At 43.3% G+C, this 25398-nt stretch overlaps 1 protein-coding gene across 16 annotated transcripts in view; it reads right to left on the bottom strand.

The window, feature by feature from the left end:
* The window catches only part of LOC126266996 (homeobox protein OTX1-like), a 698303-nt gene that overhangs the window by 147953 nt on the left and 524952 nt on the right, over positions 1 to 25398 (bottom strand). The window contains exon 1 of one of the 16 annotated variants that reach the window (XM_049971744.1): positions 727 to 964. The exons of 10 other annotated variants lie outside the window; for them this stretch is intronic. Coding sequence is in view for 2 of the 6 variants with exons in the window: in XM_049971747.1 (XP_049827704.1) it covers positions 727 to 728 (2 nt within the window). In the remaining 4 variants the exon portion in view is untranslated. Of the gene's footprint in view, positions 1 to 332; positions 622 to 726; positions 965 to 25398 lie in introns of those variants that run through there. 5 more of the 16 variants (XM_049971754.1, XM_049971743.1, XM_049971747.1 and 2 more) reach the window with 5 other exon arrangements.

The following is a 25398-nucleotide window of genomic DNA, read 5'->3' as shown; positions in this document are numbered from 1 at the left end:
GCCGCTTATCTAACCGTGGACTGTAGATTTCACATTTAAAAAGTGCCTGATATGCTAGCAACGAAATTTCAAATGCGAAATAGTAATGAATAAACAAACTGAGGAATGAATAAATTAGTAACTACTAATATTATGCGCGTATTTGTTTACTGAGTGATAAGTAATTTAGCTCTTAAGCTCATTGCAGATTACATTTTATGCGGGTATGAAACTATGCTCTACTATATTGTGTACCATATCTACTATGCTCACAGAGTAAATAAACTGTAAAGGCGTTACATAAGTACAGATAATAAACATCATACATCATTATATTTTTTGGTGCTACTTACTTTCTGGGAAATCCGCTCAACTGTATTATAGAAACGTAGTCAACACTGAATGCTTACAGAGAATGACAGAATCCGTAGACACCAAATACGGATAAAATACACAGAACACTGTGATAGCGCCTTATCGTTCTGTATCAGTTTCTACTCTGTCGCGCGGACTATTATGACACCTCCATATGTGGATCGCAACGCGCATCAATATCGATCGGCCGTAAACAAAACACTGCTACTGGCCGAACTACCTGTTGTCATCGCTTGGGAAACGAGCCTGCCGAAGCAGTCCACACAATCACTTCGAATGGCGCTGAAGACGGCGACAAAGACGCAACGCAGTAGAGCAGAGAGGCTGCGGCGGGCGGCTGCGACGTGGCCTGGAGGGCGGCGCGGTACTCACATGTGTGCCGCGGCTAGGGGCGCAGCGTGCTACGTGGTCCTGCGCGGGTCGCCGCCAGCGAGGCACTGAGGCGCGCGCCCGCCGACAAATATTTTGGGCGGCGTACCTGCCCCCTCCCCTCCCCCGCCCGCGGCCGGCGCGTCGCAGACTGTTGGGCTGCGGAATGCCGCCTTCCGGGAAACCCGGCGGCCTTTGTCCCGCAGGAGCAGATAGGTGCTCGGCTGTCGGCGGACCAGGCGACGTACTGCCGCCAGCGGCGCGACGAGACGCTCACGTCTCCGACAGCCTCGCAGCGAACGGGTTCCCCCCAGCTGGGGCGTTCGGCGCCCATTAGCCACGGCTCGCTGGGCAACTGACGCTCGGGCCAGCTTCCCGAGAGTTACACGCGCCAGCATCACAGCCGCGGTGACGCGAACTTCTCCGTAACACATACAGTTTTACTCGTCCAGAACTCGTGCTCAAATGTCACCAATAGCTGATAGTGAGAGTGAGGCAAAAAGTAATATCACTGACACCAACATATTTCCAATATATCCACAGAGTGAGACAGCTAAGGGATCCTATCCCAGGGAATCGGTACATATCCAACAGCACACGCTATCAATATGTTCCAAAACGCCGAGCGGGAAAAGGGGATTTTTCCATAGCTCATAACTCGGGCCGGCCGCTGTGGACGAGCTGTTCTAGGCCCTTCAGTCCGGAACTACGCGGCTGCTACGGTCTCAGGTTCCAATCGTGCCTGGGGCAGGAATGTGTGTGATGTCCTTAGGTTAGTTAGGTTTAAGTAGTTCTAAGTCTAGGGGACTGATGACCTCAGATGTTAAGTCCCATAGTGCTTAGAGCCATTTGAACCATTTTTTCATACCTCAGGTTCCAATGGTGATAGAAACGTAGGGTCAAGTAATTTGGATAATCCTTGGACTACGAGTAAGAACGATTTGTATACCCAACAGAATCATCGTTTTACCGAGCGAGGTGGCGCAGTCGTAGCACACTGGACTCTCATTCGGGAGGACGCCAGTTCAATCCCGCGTCCGGCCATCCTGATTTAGGTTTTCCGTGATTTCCCTAAATCGCGCCAGGCAAATGCTGGGATGGTTCCTTTGAAAGGGCACGGCCGACTTCCTTCCCGATACCGATGACCTCGCTGTTTGATCTCCTCCCCCAAACAATACAATCCAATCCATCGTTTTTCTGTAACCTACCTACAGTGCAGGGTCAAAGTTCGAATATTACACACTTCCTCCCGCTTAGGCAAATAGATTAAATCGGCTTGTTCTTTTTGGGTTAGATGTGGTTTCCGATGCGCCATATGACGCTTACAAGGCTACCATTTAGTTCAGGGGCAAATCCTGAGAAAACGCCAGAAAACCTTTTTTTCACTACTTTTTCGCCGTCAGCAAATTGCTCAAATTTTAACGGTGTATTCTCTAGGCATTTATCTAGAAGAGTCAATGTCCCGCCTTCAAAACGTTTCATTCGTTGTCGAGAAACACCGGAAAACATGGTTCTTGGGAACCAAAACCGAGACGAGAATTCCACGAGAGCCATGCACAGCCAATGGCTTTAATTTTTACGATATATATCTAAAATCTTGATCTTTCGGTGTGAGGCGAAAACATTGTTTATAGAGCGATGTAGCACGGAAAAATACGCTGTAACATGTCTCCGTGATCATCAAAAGGATTCTGGGAACTCCATGTTGTAGCACCGAAGCACATGCAAAGTTTTTGTGCACGTAAAATCCCATCTGAGTTGAAAATTAGTAAATTAATTTTACATCTGAGACCGGATTTTATTTATATGAATTTCGCGGCATGAAGTTCTTTTCATGTGAGTGACTGGTCCCGCTGTATATATACTCCTGTTTAAAAGACTGGCCGGATTGTGGGATAGGAGCTGCCTCATTCAACCTTCCTCAGCACCTTTAAAAGTTTTCCCAAAGATTTGGCCATGTGAACATATTCGCGCTCTTTCGTGCTGAGAAAGGAGACCATGACAATGGGAAAGAGATGGAAAAGTAATAAATGCTGGAAGACAGTTGTGGCTTAGAGTGAGCGAAAGGGATAATGCAACTGTGAGAGAAAGAAAGTGACACTTTGGCAGTGGAACATAACTGACATTGACAGAACAGTGCTAGGAAAAGAACACAAGCACAAAGTGGAAGTGGGTAAGAGGCAGTGATAAATGAGAGACAGAGTATGTCAATAACAACGAGAAGAGAGAGATATGAAAATGTGAAGAGAAAGCTGCAGTGGGAAGGAATGAATGAAATAGTAGCAGAAGAGAGAGCAAGAGGGAAGCAATGATAGTGAGAGGATACAGTATTAGTAGAACAGAACGAAGGAGATGGTGGCTGTGAGACAGGAGACAATGACACAGAAGCACAGAGAGATAATGACAGTGAGTGAGAAAGGGAAGTGGGACTGGGTAGGTACGAGCGAGCTACAGTTACGGGAGCTTGTGGGAGTCACAGGTGAGTTGCAAGTTAAAAAGACCGCGAAAATGTTCGCCTGCTAAAATTTTTAGAGGTGCTAAGAAAGGTAGAATAAAGCAGCTGGTACTCTACTTTCCAGCCAGTGTCTTTTAAACAGGACCATATTCGTCTGTTTTGCTCTTTCGTAGGAGCATTTTTCCGCTGATATCCAGAATGAGCAAATATGAATCCTATACAGGTTTTATCACAGTCTTAACAATTGATTTTATGCCTGGCTGTGTGTAGCGGTGGTTTTGTTTATCTGAATACATCAGTTTCTTGAGGTTGTGTCCAGATCTCTACGCGAATTTAACTATTGTCTTCTTTGTAATGTGGTCAGTTCGTTGGACATGTAGCATATGTTAAGTTTGCGGTATGTATCTGAACTTGTTATTAGCTATAATTGTACAACTGTTAACAAAGCATATTTGCTGCCAGGTAGCCTGAAGATGGCCATAGATCTGACATACTCCTATTGCTACTGTATAATCTACAGCAATAAAAGACCATGAATAATAGTAGCATTCGGCTTCAATACTATTATTACAAATAGAACATCAAAATACTACACATCGAATTCGATAGCTTTTAATCATTTAAGCAGTTAACTGTCAGAAAACAATAGAACGAATTAAAAAACAATCGCGTATCTACGAACAGAACAGTTCTGCCAGCTTGTGGTCTGCCAACTTGTAACTTCCAACGTAATATACATCCGTAGTCCATACGCCAGCGCACAGCTTCTTTCTGAAAGTACTGTGTTAGCTACTGTTAAGAGCTTGACGGGAAGATTATGGCTGCATAGGTATTGTTTCAATTTATTTTTACTTCCTTAGCACTGTTATCCCGTTCCGTATCCTTACCTTTGTAAAAAAAAAAAAAAAAAAAAAAAAAAACTGCACTCATAACGCACATACGAGGGCGACCGTAAAAAAATTGGAATGCCTTGTTTTTAAATACAAATGACTTTTGTTTATATTTGAAAAATATTCCCTACTCTTTTTCGAGTAGTTTCTTTGAGTTTCTCCAATAGTTTATTAATTATCATCATTTAAAAAAATTGTGTACAAAGAAATATGAATTTGACTAGAGAAAATTTCCGGAATATGATTTTTTGCGATTTTAAATAGTAATTAACGACTAAAATGTCTGAAGATTGGATCAGAACTTTGAGGAGAAGCCCCATCTAAGACAACAATCATAACTAGTAAAGTAAATGCAAAAAAAGAGATCGATTTTTCTCCTTAGTGATGAATTTCGCGAAGGACGTCCAAGAACTCCTGTTACGGATGAAAATACTGCCTCCGTTCGAGTAATGCTCGAACACGATTGAGAGACATTTTATGAATTTATTCGACCGTTATTGGGCATTGGTATCAGCCAAACCGCAAAAAATTGCGCCAACAGTTAGATGCGACAAAACGTTTTGGTCGAAGGGTTTCATATAAACTCACTCTCGATCAAAAACAAGAATGCACTGACTGCTGCAAAAAACCTCTGGAAAAATTCGAAAGGCGGCGTTTCGAATTTCGTTTGGATATCGTTACTGACGATGAAACTTGGATTTATTGTTATGATCCTGAAAAGAAATGTGCTCGCCTTTACTGAAACCATGAAAGATAGAAGCACATATCCTGCAACCAGTGGCTGTGACTAAGGCATTGTGAAGGACACCTGTAATCTCCCAGTGCGACGAAGCTGTTTTGGTGGCGCACGTGGCTTCTGTTTGTACTGTGCAGTTGTAATTTTACCAGGAGTGAAAGGGTGGGGCAGTGGGAGGCAGGGGGGGGGGAGGACTCCAGTATGTTTGTAGCGGCCCAAAGCCTCCCCTTGTCCCCACCACTACTCAGTCTACAATCTTACTTGTGGCTTTTTTCCCTCTCCACGTGAACATCTCGACCTCTTCACGTCGAGGAAACTTCAACAAGTTTTTGCTTCCATTTCAGCAATGAGTTACAATTACTATTTACGTCCAATCATTTAAGCAAATAACACACGTACCTACATACTAAAAAAAAAAAATGAAAAACGAATATTAAACGGTGTACATACACGACAGCGCAAACAAACGACGGCTGAAAATACACAGCGACAGTTAGCAACAGTATGTAAGCTGCACACATTAAAAGAAGAAGACAAACAGTTAATGTTGAGTGTTTAGATGAAATGTGCTCTCAAATGCCAAAATGGAGCATCGTTTGCATTTATAGGATGTGTAATTCAATGATACTTTATTTACAGGATTAACTACAATAATCACTCGTGCGACCAATTCTAGAATATTGCTCAAGTGTGTGAACCCATACCAAACAGGAGTAGCAGGGGATACTGAACATTTACAGAGAAGAGAAAAACGAATTGTCACACGTTTGTTTGACCCGTGGGAGAGGGTCAAACAGATGCTGAAAAAACTGAATTGGCACACCCTTGTAGGTGAACGTAAACTATTCCGAGAAAGCCTACTTGCAAAGTTTCAAAAGCTGGCTTTAAATGTTTAGGAATATAGGCTACTGCAATCCCCTATGTATCGCTCACAGAGGGCTCATGACGACAACATTGTGTTAATTGGAGCACGCACACAGACATTTAAACAATCATTCTTCCCTCACTCCATACGTGAAGGGAACGAGAAGAAAGCATAATGACTGGTACAATGGGACTACCTTCTATCATCCACCTCACTATGGTTTGTGGAGTACAGGTGTCACATATGTGATTTTTCAAAATCCCCAAATACTGTAAGTAGAACCGAACAGCAAAATAATCTTGCAAAACTTGCGCTCAAGAAAATAACGAAAGCTGCAATTTGGTAATATTGTAAACATCATGTAACACGTTTATTATGTACATATAACAAACCAACGAATAATTTAGCTTAACAACAATAAGAACGTAAGTAAATACCCTCTACTAACAGGTGACACAAAAAAAGAGACTTGTAATTATTTAGTGGTTAGCTTGTAAGTTAGTTTGTAAGCGTGCTGCTCGGAAAAATAGGTCCACACGAGTTGCAAGAATTACGAATATATTTATAATTGAGCCTTTGACTAGTAGCAATATTTCCAAATGAAGTAGCAGACAGTGATAAGGTCACAACACTTGCTCACTGACAGGAAAGATAAAACTTCTGCGATTTGTGAGAGTCGAGCCCTGTTCAAGAAATAAAGTAGCTGTCGTCTTCTAATAAATTCATACACTGTTCGAAAATCTATTTATTTTCCAAAAAAATATTTAAATTCAGTGCTGAAATATGTCCTGCTGTTTGAGGTCAGTCAGGTTGTCCATTTGTACCAATCCGCGTGCCGATATGCTGGAGGACGAGGAGGAGGAGGAGGAGGAGGAGGAGGTGGTTTGTGTTTGACGTCCCGTCAATCGATATACTGTACTTCCGCGTGTTCACCTGCAGACTGATAAATACATAGTTTTAAGTTCATTTCATACTATTGTATCTTCAATTTCTTCATGTTAAAGACGCAAGAAGTGCAAGGCCCGTTTTGTATGGATGATATTGGATTACTTTTTCGACTACAGAAGCTTGACTTGGTAAAGAGTAATGTGAGCAGGTGTCTCATCACGAGAGTTTAATTTAAAATTTCACGTTTTAAATATGCCTCAAACAGGGGGCCACCATCTTGTTGTCGTGAGTTTAGACAAAGTGAAGGTTCAGATACAAGTCGCTCTGAAGATTAATTATGCGCAACGCGAGGTTTGGTTATAGGCTAACGATATAATTAAGTACAGTCTTTTGCAAGGTAGCTAGTTTTTCAGGAGTTTATGAAGTGGTCGTATGTTGCAGTGCCGCTGTTTGCTGGCGTGCTGAGTGTGACAACATTGTCTCATGAAACTATCATTTCACATACAATAGGTTCTGGAGCACTATTAAATCATTTTGCAGATAGTTAACTACTGTATCCACTCGGAACTCACGAATACATGATCGGGAAAACGGCTCCATAAAGCAACAGTTCGCTATAAGCGAGGAGCTAACACATGCTAGCACCACCTGTTGCTTTCACGAAGCTATTTCCTCTATTTCGCTTTGAGATATGAAGGCCCTTACCATCATGCTGCACTTATTATACGGACGTTGTGCTGTGTGGCTATTTTAGAGATGTTTATTCAAGTCGGATAGTGTTAGAAACTTTTTCATAAGTGTTACATATTTCAGGAAGGATGGTTGTTAATCTCCGTATGAGCTCGAAATTCTCTAATCTTCTCGTTGCGGTCATTTCGTGAGATGTATGTGGGAGGTAGTAGCACACTGCCCAAATCATCCCGGAACGTAAGCTATCGGAGTTTCTACATCTACATCTACATGACTACTCTGCAATTCACATTTAAGTGCTTGGCAGAGGGTTCATCGAACCACAATCATACTATCTCTCTACTATTCCACTCCCGAACAGCGAGCGGGAAAAACGAACACCTAAACCTTTCTGTTCGAGCTCTGATATCTCATATTTTATGTTGATGATCATTCCTACCTATGTAGGTTGGGCTAAACAAAATATTTTCGCATTCGGAAGAGAAAGTTGGTGACTGAAATTTCGTAAAAAGGTCTCACCGCGACGAAAAACGTCTATGCTGTAATGACTTCCATCCCAATTCGCGTATCATATCTGCCACACTCTCTCCCCTATAACGCGATAATACAAAACGAGCTGCCCTTTTTTGCACCCTTTCGATGTCCTCCGTCAATCCCACCTGGTAAGGATCCCACACCGCGCAGCAATATTCTAACAGAGGACGAACGAGTGTAGTGTAAGCTGTCTCTTTAGTGGACTTGTTGCATCTTCTAAGTGTCCTGCCAATGAAACGCAACCTTTGGCTCGCCTTCCCGACAATATTATCTATGTGGTCCTTCCAACTGAAGATGTTCGTAATTTTAACACCCAGGTACTTAGTTGAATTGACAGCCTTGAGAATTGTACTATTTATCGAGTAATCGAATTCCAACGGATTTCTTTTGGAACTCATGTGGATCATCTCACACTTTTCGTTATTTAGCGTCAACTGCCACCTGACACACCATACAGCAATCTTTTCTAAATCGCTTTGCAGCTGATACTGGTCTTCGGATGACCTTACTAGACGGTAAATTACAGCATCATCTGCGAACAGTCTAAGAGAACTGCTCAGATTGTCACCCAGGTCATTTATATAGATCAGGAACAGTAGAGGTCCCAGGACGCTTCCCTGGGGAACACCTGATATCACTTCAGTTTTACTCGATGATTTGCCGTCTATTACTACGAACTGCGACCTTCCTGACAGGAAATCACGAATCCAGTCGCACAACTGAGACGATACCCCATAGCTCCGCAGCTTGATTAGAAGTCGCTTATGAGGAACGGTGTCAAAAGCTTTCCGGAAATCTAGAAATAGGGAATCAACTTGAGATCCCCTGTCGATAGCGGCCATTACTTCGTGCGAATAAAGAGCTAGCTGCGTTGCACAAGAGCGATGTTTTCTGAAGCCATGCTGATTACGTGTCAATAGATCGTTCCCTTCGAGGTGATTCATAATGTTTGAATACAGTATATGCTCCAAAACCCTACTGCAAACCGACGTCAATGATATGGGTCTGTAGTTAAATGGATTACTCCTACTACCCTTCTTGAACACTGGTGCGACCTGCGCAATTTTCCAATCTGTAGGTACAGATCTATCGGTGAGCGAGCGGTTGTATATGAGTGCTAAGTAGGGAGCTATAGTATCAGCGTAATCTGAAAGGAACCTAATCGGTATACAATCTGGACCTGAAGACTTGCCCGTATCAAGCGATTTGAGTTGCTTCGCAACCCCTAAGGTATCTACTTCTAAGAAACTCATGCTAGCAGATGTTCGTGTTTCAAATTCTGGAATATTCCATTCGTCTTCCCTGGTGAAGGAATTTCGGAAAACTGCGTTCAATAACTCCGCTTTAGCGGCACAGTCGTCGATAACAGTACCATCGGCACTGCGCAGCGAAGGTATTGACTGCGTCTTGCCGCTTGTGTACTTTACATACGACCAGAATTTCTTCGGATTTTCTACCAAATTTCGAGACAATGTTTCGTTGTGGAACCTATTAAAGGCATCTCGCATCGAAGTACGTGCCAAATTTCGCGCGTCTGTAAATTTTAGCCCATCTTCGGGATTTCGCGTTCTTCAGAACTTCGCATGCTTTTTCCGTTGCCTCTGCAACAGCGTTCGGACCTTTTTTGTGTACCACGGGGGATCCGTTCCATCTCTTACCAATTTATGAGGTATGAATATCTCAATTGCTGTTGCTACTATATCTTTGAATTTGAGCCACATCTCGTCTACATTCGCATAGTCAGTTCGGAAGGAATGAAAATTGTCTTTTAGGAAGGTTTCAGCAGTACATTCTCCTGTGATTCCCAACCCGAGCCTCGTAGCTTCAGCCACTGGAGTTTACCGGTTCTACTCATAACATTGTAAAGCTGACTACATGACCCCGTGACAAAACGCGCCGCTTTCCGTTGGCTGATCTCTATTTCTGTAACACTACGATTTGGCAAGGTTTCCAGCTCATGAGCAACATTCATGAATGGATCAAACAAGTGTTTTGCGAGTCATTTGTTTCGTGAGTGAATTGCACTTCCTTAATATTTTTTCGATTAAAAAGTGGAATCTGCTTTTCCTACTGTTTTTTTATGAGATCATTCCACATTAAATCGCTTTGGATATTACTGAAAGGTAAGGTACGGTAGTGCCTGTTTCAGTGACGTGTCATCAACTGTGTAGTTGCATAGTAGTGGATTCCTTTTTCCTGTGTATACCCAGTTAGTAACATTTATTTACGTTTAGGGTCAACAGCCAGACTGTGCACTAGCCACTGATCCTCTACAGGTCTTACTACAATTCGCTCCAGTCCACTGGCTTTGCCAACTGCGTACAAACAAATGCATCGTATGCAACAGCCTCATGGAGTCTCCGACGCTCTCCACTAGATCGTTTATACAAATTGTCAACAGAAATGTATCTATTACACTTCCTTTGGGTACTCCCAGGATTAACTTGTTGATTTTGTTCTGTTAAGAACGACATGATGATTTCATTCTGCTAGGAAGTCCTGAATAAAATAAGAAATCTAGTCCTATACTCATTAAGCTAGAGTTTTGTTCATTAACAGACTGTGCCGAATCGTATCGAAGTCTAAGATAAGGGCATCAACGGTTGTCCATGGCGCTCCGGATCTCATTACACGTTGAATCACCTAATACTTGCACCGTTGATATTTCGGACATGGAAACTACTGACGATTAGTGTTTTCTCAGAACTGAATTGTGGGCAAGGGCGCTTATTTACGGCAAACACACACAGATTTTGAGAGGTTGACGAAATCGCTTTTTTCGCAATAGATAAGTTTTTAAATGGGCTAGTGCCTATTGAGAGCAAAATCCTGAAAGTAGCGCAAATGAAAATGTCATTGATGTTTGTTGCAGGAAGCTAGTTAGGAAGTAGTTCAGCAGTTACCGTATAGTAAACACTGTAAACAGCGACAGCTTTTCGTCCCGCCCTACTGCTTAGATGCTGGGCAACGTCGTTGTGTTGCGTGTACACAGCGATTACAAAAAATAGCTCTGAGCACTGTGGGACTTACCTGCTGAGGTCATCAGTCCCCTAGAACTTAGAACTACTTAAACCTAACTAACCTGAGGACATCACATACGTCCATGCCCGAGGCAGGATTCGAACCTCCGACCGCAGCGGTGGCGCGTTTCCAGACTGTAGCGCCTAGAACCGCTCGGGCACCACGGCCGGCACACAGCGATTACATTGCGATGGTCCTGTCTCACAGAGAGACAGTGGTCGCAGTAGGACGTGCTTGGAAGATGGTATCTACCAAGGCGAGAAAAGCGGACATTCACATGGTTGATGGTGAATGTAGGAAGTATGCCTTTCGTTCGTGTAACGTGTACGCCGAAAGTTATATCAATAGACGTGAACCTTTTCAAACAATTTCAGATGATAAATGTCGTGTGACTAGGGCCTGCCGTCGGGTAGACCGTTCGCCGGGTGCAAGTCTTTCCATTTGACGCCACTTCGGCGACTTGCGAGTCAATGGGATGAAATGATGATGATTACGACAACACAACACCCAGTCCCTGAGCGGGGAAGTTACAGACCCACCTGGGAGTCGAACCCGGGCCCTTAGGATTGACATTCTGTCGCGCTGAACACTCAGCTACCGTTGGCGGACAATTTCAGACGATATGAAACGGCGTATTACTGCTACCTGTGCTGAATTTTCCGCTGAAATGCTAGAACGTGTGCAGCAATCGCTGCATGGCAGACTGCAAGCTACTATTGACGCTGGTGGTGGTCATTCTGAGCCCAGGCTTTGAGGGCACATTCGATCTCTAAGTGTCAAACCCCACTGAGTGCTGCATTCACCTTTGTTTATCTTTCGTTTGTCCTTGGGTATGTCCCATTTAACAACATGACAACTCTGGATACTTACACTATGTGATCAAAAGTATCCGGACACCGCGCTGAAAATGACTTACAAGCTCGTGGCGGCCTCCATAGGTAATGCTGGAATACACGAAGGAGTTGGCCCACCCTAAGCCTTGATGACAGCTTCCACTCTCGCAGGCATACGGTCAGTCAGGTGATGGAAGGTTTCTTGGGCAACGGCAGCCCATTCTTCGTGGAATACTACACTGAGAAGAGGTATCAATGTCGGTCGGTGAGGCCTGGCACGAAGTCGGCTTTCCAAAATGTATGGTCAGGCCGGTCCATTAGGGGGATGTTATTGTCGTGTAAGCACTCCGCCAGAGGTCGTGCATTATGAACAGGTTCTCGATCGTGTTGAAAGATGCAACCGCCATCCCCGATTGCTCTTCAACAGTGGGAAGCAAGAAGGTGCTTAAGATATCAATGTAGGCCTGTGCTGTGATAGTGCCACGCAAAACAGCAAGCGATGCAAGATCCCTCCATGAAAAACACGACCACGCCTCCGAATTTTACTGTTGGCACTACACACGCTGGCAGGTGATGTTCACCGGGAATTTGCCATACCCACACCCTGCCATCGGATCGCCACATTGTGCACCGTGATTCGTCACTCCACACAACGTTTTTTCACTGTTCAATCGCCCGATGTTTACGCTTCTTACACCAAGCGAGGCGTCGTTTGGCATTTACCAGCGTGATGTGTGGCTTATGAGCAGCCACTCAACCATGAAATCCAAGTTTTCTCACCTCCCGCCTAACTGTCAAAATACTTGCAGTAGATCCTGATGCAGTTTGGAATTCCTGTGTGATGGCCTGCATAGGTGCCTGCCTATTACATATTACGACCCTCTTCAACTGTCGGCGGTCTCTATCAGTCCACAGAAGAGGTTGGCCTGTAATCTTTTGTGCTGTACGTGTGCCTTCACGTTTCCACTTCACTATCACATCATAAGCAGTGGAGATAGGAATTTTTAGGAGTGTGGGAACTCGCGATCAGACGAATGACACAAGTCACACGTTCGAAATTTGCGAGTTCCGCGGAGCGCCCCATTCTGCTCTCTTACTATGTCTAATGACTACTGAGGTCGCTGATATGGAGTACCTAGCAGTAGGTGGCAGCAAAATGCATGTAATATGCAAAACGTATGTTTTTGGGGGTGTCCGGATACTTTTGATCTCGTAGTGTACTAACAACCATGTAGGGCTGCACATACACACCCATGTGAAACTCACATTCGTTTCTGCTAGAACATGCAGCGAACAGCAGTCTGTGTTTACAGAGTTCAGATTACGGTGTCTCGTAAACCACTAGCACTAGACTCGTGCAACATACACCACTGACATCCTAATTTAGTCCACTTTGATCGTGGTACTGTCAGTAGGCGTTGTTCATTTAAATGTCTGTAACTTTTCTAGATAAATACACAGTTGGAACTCTTAACACTCTGTGTATGGGCTGCAAAGGCGGGGGACCTTAGCTAACGTTCAAAATGGTTCAAATGGCTCTGAGCACTATGGGACTTAACATCTGAGGTCATCAGTCCCCTAGAAACCTAAGGACATCACAAATATCCATGCCCGAGGCAGAATTCGAACCTGCGAGCGTAGCGGTCGCGCGGTTCCAGACTGAAGCGCCTAGAACCGCTCGGCTACTCCGGCCGGCACTTAACGTTCAAGTCTGTGAAATCTGCATATCAATGGCATCTTCCGTTATCGAAAATTTTGATGTGCAAGTTTTAGGTAATTCACCAGGCACCGGGTGATCAAAAAGCCAGTATAAATTGGGAAACTTGATAAAGCACAGAATAATGTAGATACAGAGGTAAAAATTGACACACATGCTTGGAATGGCAAGGGGTTTTATTATAACAAAAAAAAAAAAAAAACGCAGTATTGCTAGACGCGTGGAAGATCTCTTGCACGCGTCGTTTGGTGATGATCGTGTGCTCAGCCGCCACTTCCGTCATGCTTGGCCTCCCAGGTCCCCAGACCTCAGTCCGTGCGATTATTGGCTTTGGGGTTACCTGAAGTCGCAACCGACATCTCTAGGGATGCTGAAAGATAACATCCGACGCCAGTGCCTCACCATAACTCCGGGCATGCTTTACAGTGCTGTTCACAACATTATTCCTCGACTACAGCTATTGTTGAGGAATGATGGTGGACATATTGAGCAATTCCTGTAAAGAACATCATCTTTGCTTTGTCTTACTTTGTTACGCCAATTATTGCTATTCTGATCAGATGAAGTGCCATCTGACGGACATTTTTGAACTTTTGTATTTTTTTTTGTTTCTAGTAAAACCCCATGTCATTCCAAGCATGTGTGTCAATTTGTACCTCTATCTACATTATTCCGTCATTTATTCAGTTTTCAAATTTATACTGACTTTCTAACCACCCTGTATATCAAGCAGGAAGCCCCTACACACAAGGAGTGAGCCCGTTTTTGCCTCTTCAAGTGCTACCGCAGTGTTTGAGAGAAGGGTGTAATGAGACTAGATGGCAGTAACAAGCGCGCCTGGGTGTGGACGGAGCAGTCCTACGACTGGCTGGGCCCAGAGCGGAGCAGGGCAGCGCAGCGTCGCTGTGGGCGGAGAGGCGTCCGTAGGCCGCCCACGCTACGTAGGCGCCTGCTGCCTGCCGCCTGCCGTCGGGATTTGCGCTGCCCGGACGCTGAATGGCCCGAGTTTTAAACATTTTTATGGCCGGGCATTTTTTTTATTTCGCCAGTAATCCTCTTAATTACGTTTCGCCGTATACGCCGCTGTTTTTGTCACGGGACGTATAAAAGAGCGTCTGTGGGTCCGCCTGTGTGCATGTATATGTACGTATATATGTAGGCTCATGTGTATGTGTTTTAGAATACAGCGTACGTGAAATAAATAAGCACCTCCTCCCACTGCCGCTTCCTCTCTCTCTCTCTCTCTCCCTCTCTCCCCCTCTACAATTTTTCCCTTGCTGTTTCCTCTACTACATTCCTCCGCTTTCCGTGCGTTATACGTACGCAGCTGATCAACTAGCGCAAAATGTAGCAACAGATGCGACTCGCGACTCGCTTGCACTCAAGTACGACTCGTTTCACTTAGCCCAGATCTGCAGCCGGACTACAACATACTTCATTTCTTTCAGGTGAACGTGCAGATGAGTTGAGTTTAGCATTACAACCGTGGGGCGGGATTTGAAACATGTCTTTATAGGGGAACTCTGGTCAGAACGGGATAGCGGGACACAATGGGAAATTGCTCTTTTCTAGACTGGATAGTATTGCAACCTGTTGGATGGGCATGTAACTGTATCTCCGAATGGAAGGGAAGTGAGGGCAGCCATTCTGACTCAGTCTGAAGTGCCATATCTAAGTGAATTGTTGTCCGTCACGTTACCGCTTGCGTTGTTCTAACGTTTGGTGAATTTCAAAGCCAGGTAAGCTGTTAATTGTATACCCTAAAATGACATTCCCTTAAAGTGCACTGCATTTGTTATGCTTTAGTTGTTTAACGCTTTTACATACGTCAGTTATTACACACCATAAAAGTTGTTAACCTCAAAAGTGCTCTTGGGGCGGAACGGGACGGGGCACAATGGGATAGTGTCCCGTTCTGCCCCGTCATATTTTGATGCAAGTAGAAAGCAAACCCAGACTGGATGTTCATGGATGACAGACTCTCCCAACCAGCTATGTTTCCCGAACAACTCAGCTTTCCAGATATCGCCCGAGGCTGTCATTCCAATCCCACTAATCTGTCAAAATACTCGGCGGACTACATGATGAAAAGGAAAAACCGTCGTATTAACATATTTTCCTAATAAGAAGTAGCTGCAGAATGCTGTCGCACGTAAAGTATGCCTACAGAAAGGAGGAGGATGCACAAACATAAACAATGTCAGGACAGATACGTCAGGTGCAATGCAACTTAAGGCAAAAACATCAAACTGTGCTCCCAAAAAACCAACACTGGGGACATCAAAGACCATAGCAAAAACGAAAGGAAGAAGATGATGGAGAAGAGAGAATCATAGAGAGAGAGGATGCTGAGTGTCTCTACTGTGGGGACTTCTACTCCGTTTCTAATGAAGGCTGGGTCGCATGCCAGAATGGGCACACAATTCATGTGCTGACATGGACAGTGAAGATGAAGAGGAAATACTGATTTGTGACTATTGTTGAAAGGACTAGTAGTTAGTGCTTATTAAGCACTGTATATTTTTCAGAATGACATTAAAATATTTTCTTATTTTGAAGGATGAATTGTTTATATTACACATTCCTTAATCTGAACTGCTTGTTATACAACATTTTGTCACAGTTTAATACGATATTCATTATTCAAATTCAACGTTTATACAATAATTTAACAAAAAATACCCTTATCGCATTCTGCCCCGTGGGTGGGGCGGAACGGAAAATATGCAACACTTTCTTTGAAAAATTGTAAAAAATGCAAAATGTATTGTTTTAAGTGATTTTAAAGTAAGGTACGTTAGGTTACACTACAAGGTGTTTTTTTTATCACTTATAAGAAGTCTTTCCTTGTGTTCCCTTATTTCATACAAATTGTTAAACATTAAGTAACCCGTTCCGCCCCGAGTTCCCCTATATAAAGTTCAGCCTTCGTATATTTGTGCTCGTTAAACTCGAAATGTAGTCGTCGGTGGACTTGAATTTTTTGCTCAATGTTACATCTGGCGTATGTTTTCGTACCTGGGAAACGATTTGATTATCCGTCTTCGAAAATAAAAATGTGAGATACCTTGATTCCCATTGTTACATTCAATTAATTTCTTTTGTTTGCATTGTGATTTGATAATCTATTTTCGAAAATCTATTTCATTTCTTTCGTGTCTTTCCAGTTGATCGTCGCCTGTGTCTTTCGCGGGTCACATTACGACTTTTATGAGTTCAAGAGCTAGAGAAAACTCGTTAAAAAATGGTTAAATGGCTCTGAGCACTATGCGACTTAACTTCTGAGGTGAGCCGGCCGCGGTGGCCGAGCGGTTCTAGGCGCTCAGTCCGGAACCGCGCGACTGCTACGGTCGCAGTTTCGAATCCTGCCTCGGGCATGGATGTGTGTGATGTCCTTAGGTTAGTTAGGTTTAAGTAGTTCTAAGTTCTAGGGGACTGATGACCACAGATGTTAAGTCCCATAGTGCTCAGAGCCATTTGAACCATTTGCTGACTTCATCAGTCGCCTAGAACTTAGAACTAATTAAACCTAACTAACCTAAGGACATCACAGACATCCATGCCCGAGGCAGGATTCGAACCTGCAACGGAGCGGTCGCTCGGTTCCAGACTGTAGCGCCTATAACCGCACGGCCACTCCGGCCGGCCACGTTCAAAAGGCCATATTGCGTTAGCTCTTGCTTCTTCAAGCATTGCTGCTTGTAGGGAGTAGATATTAATAAAATCATGCTTTTCCGAATGTGTGTCCAGTGTCATAACCACTACGCCTATCTCTTAGTTTATCTGTATGGAACTGAACCATTCGTTTTGTCAAGCGAACGTTCTGGTACCATATGTTGCTTCGTTCGTGACGTAATTTTGTTGTAGCATGTGACAGCATACGTGTGTAAAAAGAAAGATTCGAATGTTGGCAATATTTTTTTTTCGTTATATTATTTTTTTAAATATAGGTTGTGGTGACAATACTCATCTGTAGCGTGACTCGAATTATAGGTTAGATTCAAAGGTGAAAATTCGGTTGTGAGTTTACGAAGGTAACGAATATGAACACTAAATCTTTTTGTAGTGACACAAAAATCTGTTCCTTGTCGGACGTCTATGTTAATTTTAAAGATGCTAGTTTGGTTATGCGGTAGCGAAGATTTCAGTTAACCCGTTGAAACCAAAATAGTTTTGCATGGATACACTCTGAGCAAGACTTTCAATTAGTTACTGGATTTATTACATAGTTCTCTCGGAAGTTTATACTCTTGCGTTTTATGAGTTATGTACCTGTACGAAAATATTAATCAGGGGACGTAGGCTTGTTTAATATACATAAAAGTTTTAAGGTGCCTACTAAAATTCCGCGATCTCCTCTACCATATTGATACTCTCTGTTACTCTGTTTTTCACTTTTTAATAAATTATTGATCATTCGTCTGGCGCTTCCTGAATAATCTGCAAAATAAATTGGTTAAAATTCAATGTGATTGTCAGAAACGAAGATTATACAGGAGAAATATGCTATGTTCCTATCCTACATCTCTCAGCAGCCGACCGAGCACTGACAGAGAAGGCGTTGCATGTTAGAATAGTGGCTTACTTCCGAACAAAACTGTGTTGCTTTTCGAAAACAAACTTTTTGTAGACTCCCAGATATCTATCTCAATGGTTATGACGGACTTATTCTGTTTTCATAGATGTAAACCGAAGTTCAGGACTGTTTTATCTTAACAAGAAATAGAAATATCTTCGCAGAAAACGTTACGTTAGTCGACTGACAATGAGACAATTGGTAAAGGATGCTCAACATGAAATTAGTCCGAAAAGAGTTTTTGTGTTTTAATGATAAAGTATTTTAACCAGTAAAGATATCCTTAGAAATCATTCCGAAACCAGATGGAACACCAGAAATTATTGCGCAAATGGAAAACACTGGAGGAAAATTGATTAAAACTGCAACGTCGGTTAGCTCTGCGACTGAAAATTAAAAAAACTGACGTGTCAGATCAGTATCAAATAAGACCTACATTCTAATCCTTACTTGTTTTGCTCTGCACTAGTACGGTAAGATACCATTATATCATGTTAACATGTGTTTGGCGAACACTTTCGAGCCAGTTTTGTTTCGGCTATACTATATTACCTGCACAATGCTAGATTACCTTCCAGTCTGTTCCTCCATAAACATGAACCCAGGCCCGGACGAAACCTTTCTTCAACTACCTACTTCCATAGAAGCTATAGGTAATTCGGTTAGCCGCTTATGACAATGAATTTTCAAGAAAATTGAGGAAAGCACAATTCATTAAGGATTAAAAAACTAAAAGAAACGCATATTACCAAATAGATTTTGCGGAAATCAGATACTATAATTTGTATCAAATGAAAGTATCTCTAGATATAATTAACTTTCACGATTATGCGTGAAAATCTTTTGGATGTTCTCGTAGGTAACAAGTCATTCTATTCCTCCTTTTCCATTCCAGTTAACTGTAAGTATTCGTTAAATATCTCCCCACAAGCTATTCATTTAAAGGTCACACATAGTGCCTATTTCTGGCTGAACTGTTACCATGAACTGAATGGAAAACTTTATTACGAAGTATGTTTAGTGTCTTTTCAATGGAATTTACTTCATTTGCTATTGTATATACTTCTTGGCTTCATCACGACATCTCAGCAAAATTCACAGGTAGGCCCTACGCATTTTTGTGGTCTTCACGTCACAATGAAGGTCTTCCAATACCAAGCGAAGTCACTTCAGGGCACGATACGCAATGGTAGACAGATACAACGCATATATCGATGAAGTTTGCTGGATCACCTCAGTCCATCAGCGTACTATTTTCATTCGACTGCAACCACGGATGCAAGAAACTGGTACGTTCACTTCTGTAGGGCTGACTGTGGTGCTACACAAACGCACACCAGGGTCTGTCGACAGTGTGTGTGGAAGCATGTTCCGCAGATACAGCTCGTGCAGCCAACAGCAGGATGGCCACTTGTAACAGCTCCTAAGATTTGAAAGTGATCCAATCTTCTAATTTATTTTACACCCAAACGATATAGGAATTGTGAAATAACCTATAAATAAATTTGACTTGTAAATAATAGATTTCAGCAATCAGTCGTCCTTTTTAAATTTTATTGGCAGATCTAGATTTCAGCTAGGAACCAGCCATTCTGAATGCACTACCATTTTTGATCAATGCATGTAATGCCTGTTGGTCGGGCTTCATTCACAGTTCATTGAATACTAAATAAATGATATTGTGGACAACGCCGGAAGCTGTTCGCGAATTGTACGGTTGTCTATAAGAATGTAGCAACTCCAAAAACCTATCTCGAGCTGCAGGAATACCTGCAGATGACTGATGATTGGAGAAGGGGCTGGCCGTTGACCTTGAAAGTAAATATACTGAGCATATATAAGCGAAAAAATCCGCTATCGTATATTACACTACTGAAGACAATTAACTGAAAACGGTAACCACGGTAAAGTACCTAGCAGTAACCATATGGATCGACGTACTGTGGAGTGACCGTATAAAATAGGAAAAACAGGCACCAGGACTTTCATAGTAGGTATGTTAAGGAAATTTATCTCTTGAAATGTAATTCTTCCTCAAAAGTAGGGGCTGGCAAAACTATTATATCGATTATTGCGTAGTGCAAGTTAGTGTAGCATCCTTACCAGGCTGTAGCAATGGAAGACATAGCGAATATCCAACGAAGAGCGGCGCGTTTCGTCACTGGATCGTTTAGTCGGGGCGAGAGTAATAGAGAGATGCTCAACAAACACGAGCAGCAGACACTACAAGATAGACGTTCTGCATTCCGGAGATGGGTATTATCAAAAATTCAAACGAGTATGTTCCTGGAAGAGTCGGACAACATATTACTTACTCCCACGTATGTCTCTTGAAAGTAGCACAACGAGAAAATTCGTAAAATTAGAGCTAATACGGAGCTTTACCGACTGTCATTCTTCCCACGTGCTATTCTCCCTACGAGCCATTCCTGAATGTAACATGGAAGGGAGAAACAAATAGTGTTATCGTAAATACCCCCCGCCACTGGCCGCAAAGTAGTTTACGGAGTCTACATGTAGATGTAAATTACCGCTACACGAGGTTTGGTGCATATCTCAGGAAGAGAGTCCTCGAGCGCATCTGCTCCTCAGCGTGTAGCTGACGCCGCGCTAACCAGGGAATTCCAGCCCTAAGGGCCGCGCCGGAAAGGGTTCAGCTAACACCGCCACCCCCCACCCTCCCCCACTGCCTGACGTGACGCATGCGAAGTCCCCGACTATTTTGGCCTGGTCGCTTCTTACATTTCCATCCTGTGCAATGAGACATCGACTCTGTCATTTCAAGAGCTGTGTTTTCGTTTTTGGGACCGTAACATCCGGTGTCTGATCTATTTTTCTACTCACAATGCCGCATTCAGCCTTAGGCAGCAGCGAAAATTTTATTCCGCCTCGAACATAATCCTTAGCTGCTTTACACTAGAAAAATTGTCTGATAACTGCACTGTAGAGTCGAGAGGGGCCGCGCAGTAGTTAAGGCGCTGGACAGGCCGTCAGGAGGTTCGGTGCTCAAATCCCCTCCACTTGCCCAGCTTTAGGTTTTGTTGTCCCAATGATTCTGCTAACGTGAATTCCAGGAAGGCGCCTTTGGAAACAACATTACCTGTTCCGACCCCGCCTTTCTCCAGAGTGCTCCAATAATCTCGTCGTTCAGGGGAGTTTAAACCTCAATCTTCAGCTATTATGGTTTTCTTAAACTCTTATCGGCGGCATTCAAAAGGTCTTGTAAACATGATGTAACGCTTGTCAGTGCTGATGTTGAAACTTTTCACAAAAGTATCCCAAAACTTGCTAAAATCAAAAGGCAAGCCATTATAGTTGACAATTGCAATGTTCTGGTCGCCACTGTACCTGTCACAGAGAACTGTAAGTCTAAATCATTTACGTACCCGCCGATGGTGTGTCCGTGTGCAAAGTCACACTCACATCCGACCATATATTCTGGTTGCTTCACTTTCTTTGTCAGGCAACGTATAAAATACACTTGCTTCACTATCTCAGTTGATACAAGAATTAAGAATATATTACAGTAACACGTGTGCCTCTATCTACTATCATTCACCGGAAACCTCATTTCGGTCTTTACCTGTTGACTAAACAAGAAGTTCTACGTATTAAGCGACGCGATTTCGTATATCATTAGCAGAGAGCGTGCGCAAATTTGAGACTATATACACTTAAAAATTAAAAAATAAATAATAAACGACACACCACGAAAGAATTATCCGAATGGGACGCAAATCGGTAGATGTAAGGGACGTGTACAGAAACACAAATGATTACAATTTCGGAAAAAATGGATGATTTATTCAAGTGAAACAGCTTCACAAACTGAGTAAATCAATAACGCGTTGGTTATTGACTTGCTGAGCTGCTGGCCGCTGTGGCCGAGCGGTTCTAGGAGCTTCAGTCCGGAACCGCGCTGCTGTACGGTCGCAGGTTCGAATCCTGCCTCGGGCATGGATATGTTTACTGTTCTTAGGTTATTTAGGTTTAATTAGTTCTAAGACTGGGGGACTGATGACCTCAGGTGTCAAGTCCCATAGTGCTTAAAGCCATTTGAACCATTTTGAACTTGCTCAGTTTGTGACCTCTTTCTCTTGATAAAGTTGTTGGATATCGGCCTGAGGGATATTGTGCCAAATTCTGTACACCCGCCGCGTTAGATCGCCAAAATGCCGAGATGATTGGACGGCTCTGCACGCAGTGACCCAAACTTTCTCATTTTACCGAAATTATAATCGTCACATCTACCGATATCGGTACCACTCAGATAATTCCTCTGTGATGGTTGGGTTTCCTTTTGTCTTGGAGTGCATTCACTGCAACTTGTTAAAGGGTTAAAATATCATACAAGTTGTCATCGTGTTTCCTGAACAAAAGAAACAAAGGTGTCACAAAATCGTGTTTAAAGCGCTTACTGTCAACAACATACCACGCTATCCGCATAAGGCTATGCTATTCACGTATCGTGCATACGTTTCAGGGTGTAATTAATATCATTCGGTTCTTACTGCCCAGATATCGTCCTGAACCCCGCGTTTTATGTCATGTTGCGTGGTTTGGTCGAGCCGCTCTTTTGCTTCCGCAGTGGGATCTGTACCGCCCGCACGGGAGAAGCGCGGTTGGAACTCGAGAGACGGCCCCAAGTGGCCGGCCTCATTCGCCAAGTGCGCGGACTCGGTCAGGAGTGGATTTGCGCTCGCGTCGCCGCGGAAAGGCGCGTTCCGCTTTGTGCTTTGCGCGTAATCCGACGCGCCCAATTAGCTTAATGACGGGCCGCGCCGCTTTGATGTCTGCGACGCACGCGGCGCGCCCGGCTGCCAGCTCGCTCTAACCAGATTCCAGGCCGCTCAGCCGGGCCTGCGGCTCTGCTGCCTCCGTGCCACGCCCGCCACACACGCCACCAGAATTTTCAAATTACTTCCCGTACTCGCATCCGGTTTTTTCTCCTCAACGGAATACCGGTAAAGGTCAGACCCGCGTAACTCTGGTTATCTTTCCTCAAGCAGTGTATTTTCTCTATGTATTGTACGAAGGGTCTTCAATAGGTAATGCTTTCTGAAAGGAAGTTGGTTTTATTCATGACTCCAGTACTCATTATTCCCCTCTCCTTTCGCTATTAAACCCTATTTTTGAACATAATCTCCGTTCAATGCGGTGGCCTCACGCCACCCTACTGATACCACTCTACTTGTCGATGTCGGAGCCAACGTCTTGCTATATTAGTAAACTTCCCATCATCCTTATTTGGGCAAAGCAGATGGAAGTCGCAACATTGCTAGAGTCACAGATGTGTGCGGCCGGCCAGCAACCGGGACGTCGTAGAAGCTTTGCGCCTCCTTGTTGCTATGGTAATAGACGCCTCGCCCAAAGACTCACCATAGTTTTGTTCACTGCTATTTCTTCACCTACAAATGTCTGCGATGCTCCAATTTTCCGCCAGAAAAGACTGAATGAGAGGTCTCTGCTTAGAACGCACCTCAGTTACAGACGACATGCTGAAGGCTACCTGTCTGAACTTCATGGAACTGTAGATGCTTAAGCGGAAATATTCCACAATGTCCCACAGCAAATTTCACATTTTTCAATCGATACTGGGCAAGAAAAAAGCTTCGTTGCCTTACTTAGGTATTAAATGGCGCTTGTAGAAGCTAATCTCTGGCACGATCATTTTGGGTTCCGGAGAAGTGTAGGAAAGTCGTACTGGCACTAGCACTTATCAGAGAAGATAGGTTAAGGAAAGCCAACCTACGTGTACAGCATTTGTGGATTTCGACAATTCTTTTCACAGCGCCGACTGGAATCCACTCTTTGCAGTTCTGACGAAAGAAGGGGTAAAATAAAAAAATAAAAGAACTCCGTGAAGTGTGCAGATATTGCAGATACCAGACTGCAGAAGGGCATGAAAGTAAAGCGGTACTGGAGTGCGAAGGTATTCTAGTCTCACCCAGATGTTACTCAGTCGGTACGTTAATCCAGCAATAAACAATACTAATGAGAAATATTTGATTGAAATGAAAGTTCAGGAAGAAAAAACAAAACAGTGAAATTTGCAGAAGACAGTGTAATTCGGTTAGAGACGGAGAAAGGTGTTGCGAGAGCAGATGAATGAAATGGATAGATACTTGAGAAAAGATTAAAAAATGAATTTCAACAAAAGGAAAGGAAAGTTAATGTAGTGCAGTCACTTTAAATCAGATGAAGCTGGTGTAATTAGATTAGAAAGAGAGACACTAAGAGTCAACGTCGAGTTTTGATACTTGGGCAGCAAAATAACTGACAATGGAAGAAATGGAAAGGATTTAAAATTAAGGCAAGCAATAGCAAGAAAAGCTCTCCTGTTGTTAACTTGGATTATAAAACTTGAATGTAAGGATTCTTGTCAGGCGATGTTGGAATGAAAGTGAAACGTAGACGACAAGCAGTCCAGATTGGAAGAAAACAGAAGCTTTTGAAATTTAGTGCCACAGAACATTCTTGAAAATTACATGGTTTGATCAAATAACCAAGGAGGGGGTAATATATCGAATTTGGGGAAAAATTTATGGCATAACCTGACTAAAAGATGGGATCCGTCAATATGACACATCCTGAGGCATCAAGGAATTGTCAGTTTGGTAATGGACGCACGTAGGGTGGGTGGGGTTGTCAATGGAGATCGAGGCTTGAATATATAAGCGAGTTGAACTAGATGTAGGCTGCAGTAGTTGTGGGGAAATAAACAGGCTTGCACAATGTAGACCCTTATAACCGTGTTGTGGTTTCTGTTGAAGTTTTAAATAACACTCCCGGTGTTTTATACCTGCAGACTTCGGCATTTCAAAGAGTGTATTCCCGTCAACGCTGCCAAAAGCTTTCTCTAAAGCAATGTGAATTATATTATGTGTTTACTGAAATCGTCATTCAAGACTTAATTGTCTGTAAGAACGCAGTCTACTCTTACAAACTAAAGTGTACAGTCGATCAGCTCTAATGAAGTGGTCCTTTCCCTACTTCCTGAATCGGCAGACGTAGTTTTCGAGTACAGACAAGAATATGGAAACTGTAAGGGAGATATATCCAAGTCTGTTCCAAAAGCGAACGGAAGCAGTGTAAGTGGTACAACTACGACTGAAGGTCATATGGACTTGCAAGAAGCAGTCGTTAGGTTAGAACTTCTCGAAATGCTGACAGCAATGTTTGCTACTCATTATATTGTCGATTCTTACTCTCCTGCGTATGTACTTTTCTCGCATAAAACCTGTTTCACTAGGGACGGAACGATCAATAGCCACGATAGTACAGGCTGTAGGGAATCCACACGGCACAGTTACGAAGGTTCGTAAACGTAGATTTGCAGTGGATCTGTCGGCGGGAATAGTTAACGATTGTTCATACATCTTTACAGCACCAGTGCACACTCTCTCTCTGAGAGACGTGCTCTCTACGTTCTAGCAAGATATCCTACTTGACCTTCAAGCACGTACGTTG

The sequence above is a fragment of the Schistocerca gregaria genome, chromosome 4 (assembly GCF_023897955.1).
Source record: "Schistocerca gregaria isolate iqSchGreg1 chromosome 4, iqSchGreg1.2, whole genome shotgun sequence".
Taxonomy (NCBI): domain Eukaryota; kingdom Metazoa; phylum Arthropoda; class Insecta; order Orthoptera; family Acrididae; genus Schistocerca; species Schistocerca gregaria.
Note: the sequence above shows the minus strand (reverse complement) of the source record. Positions and strands in the feature narration are given on the sequence as shown.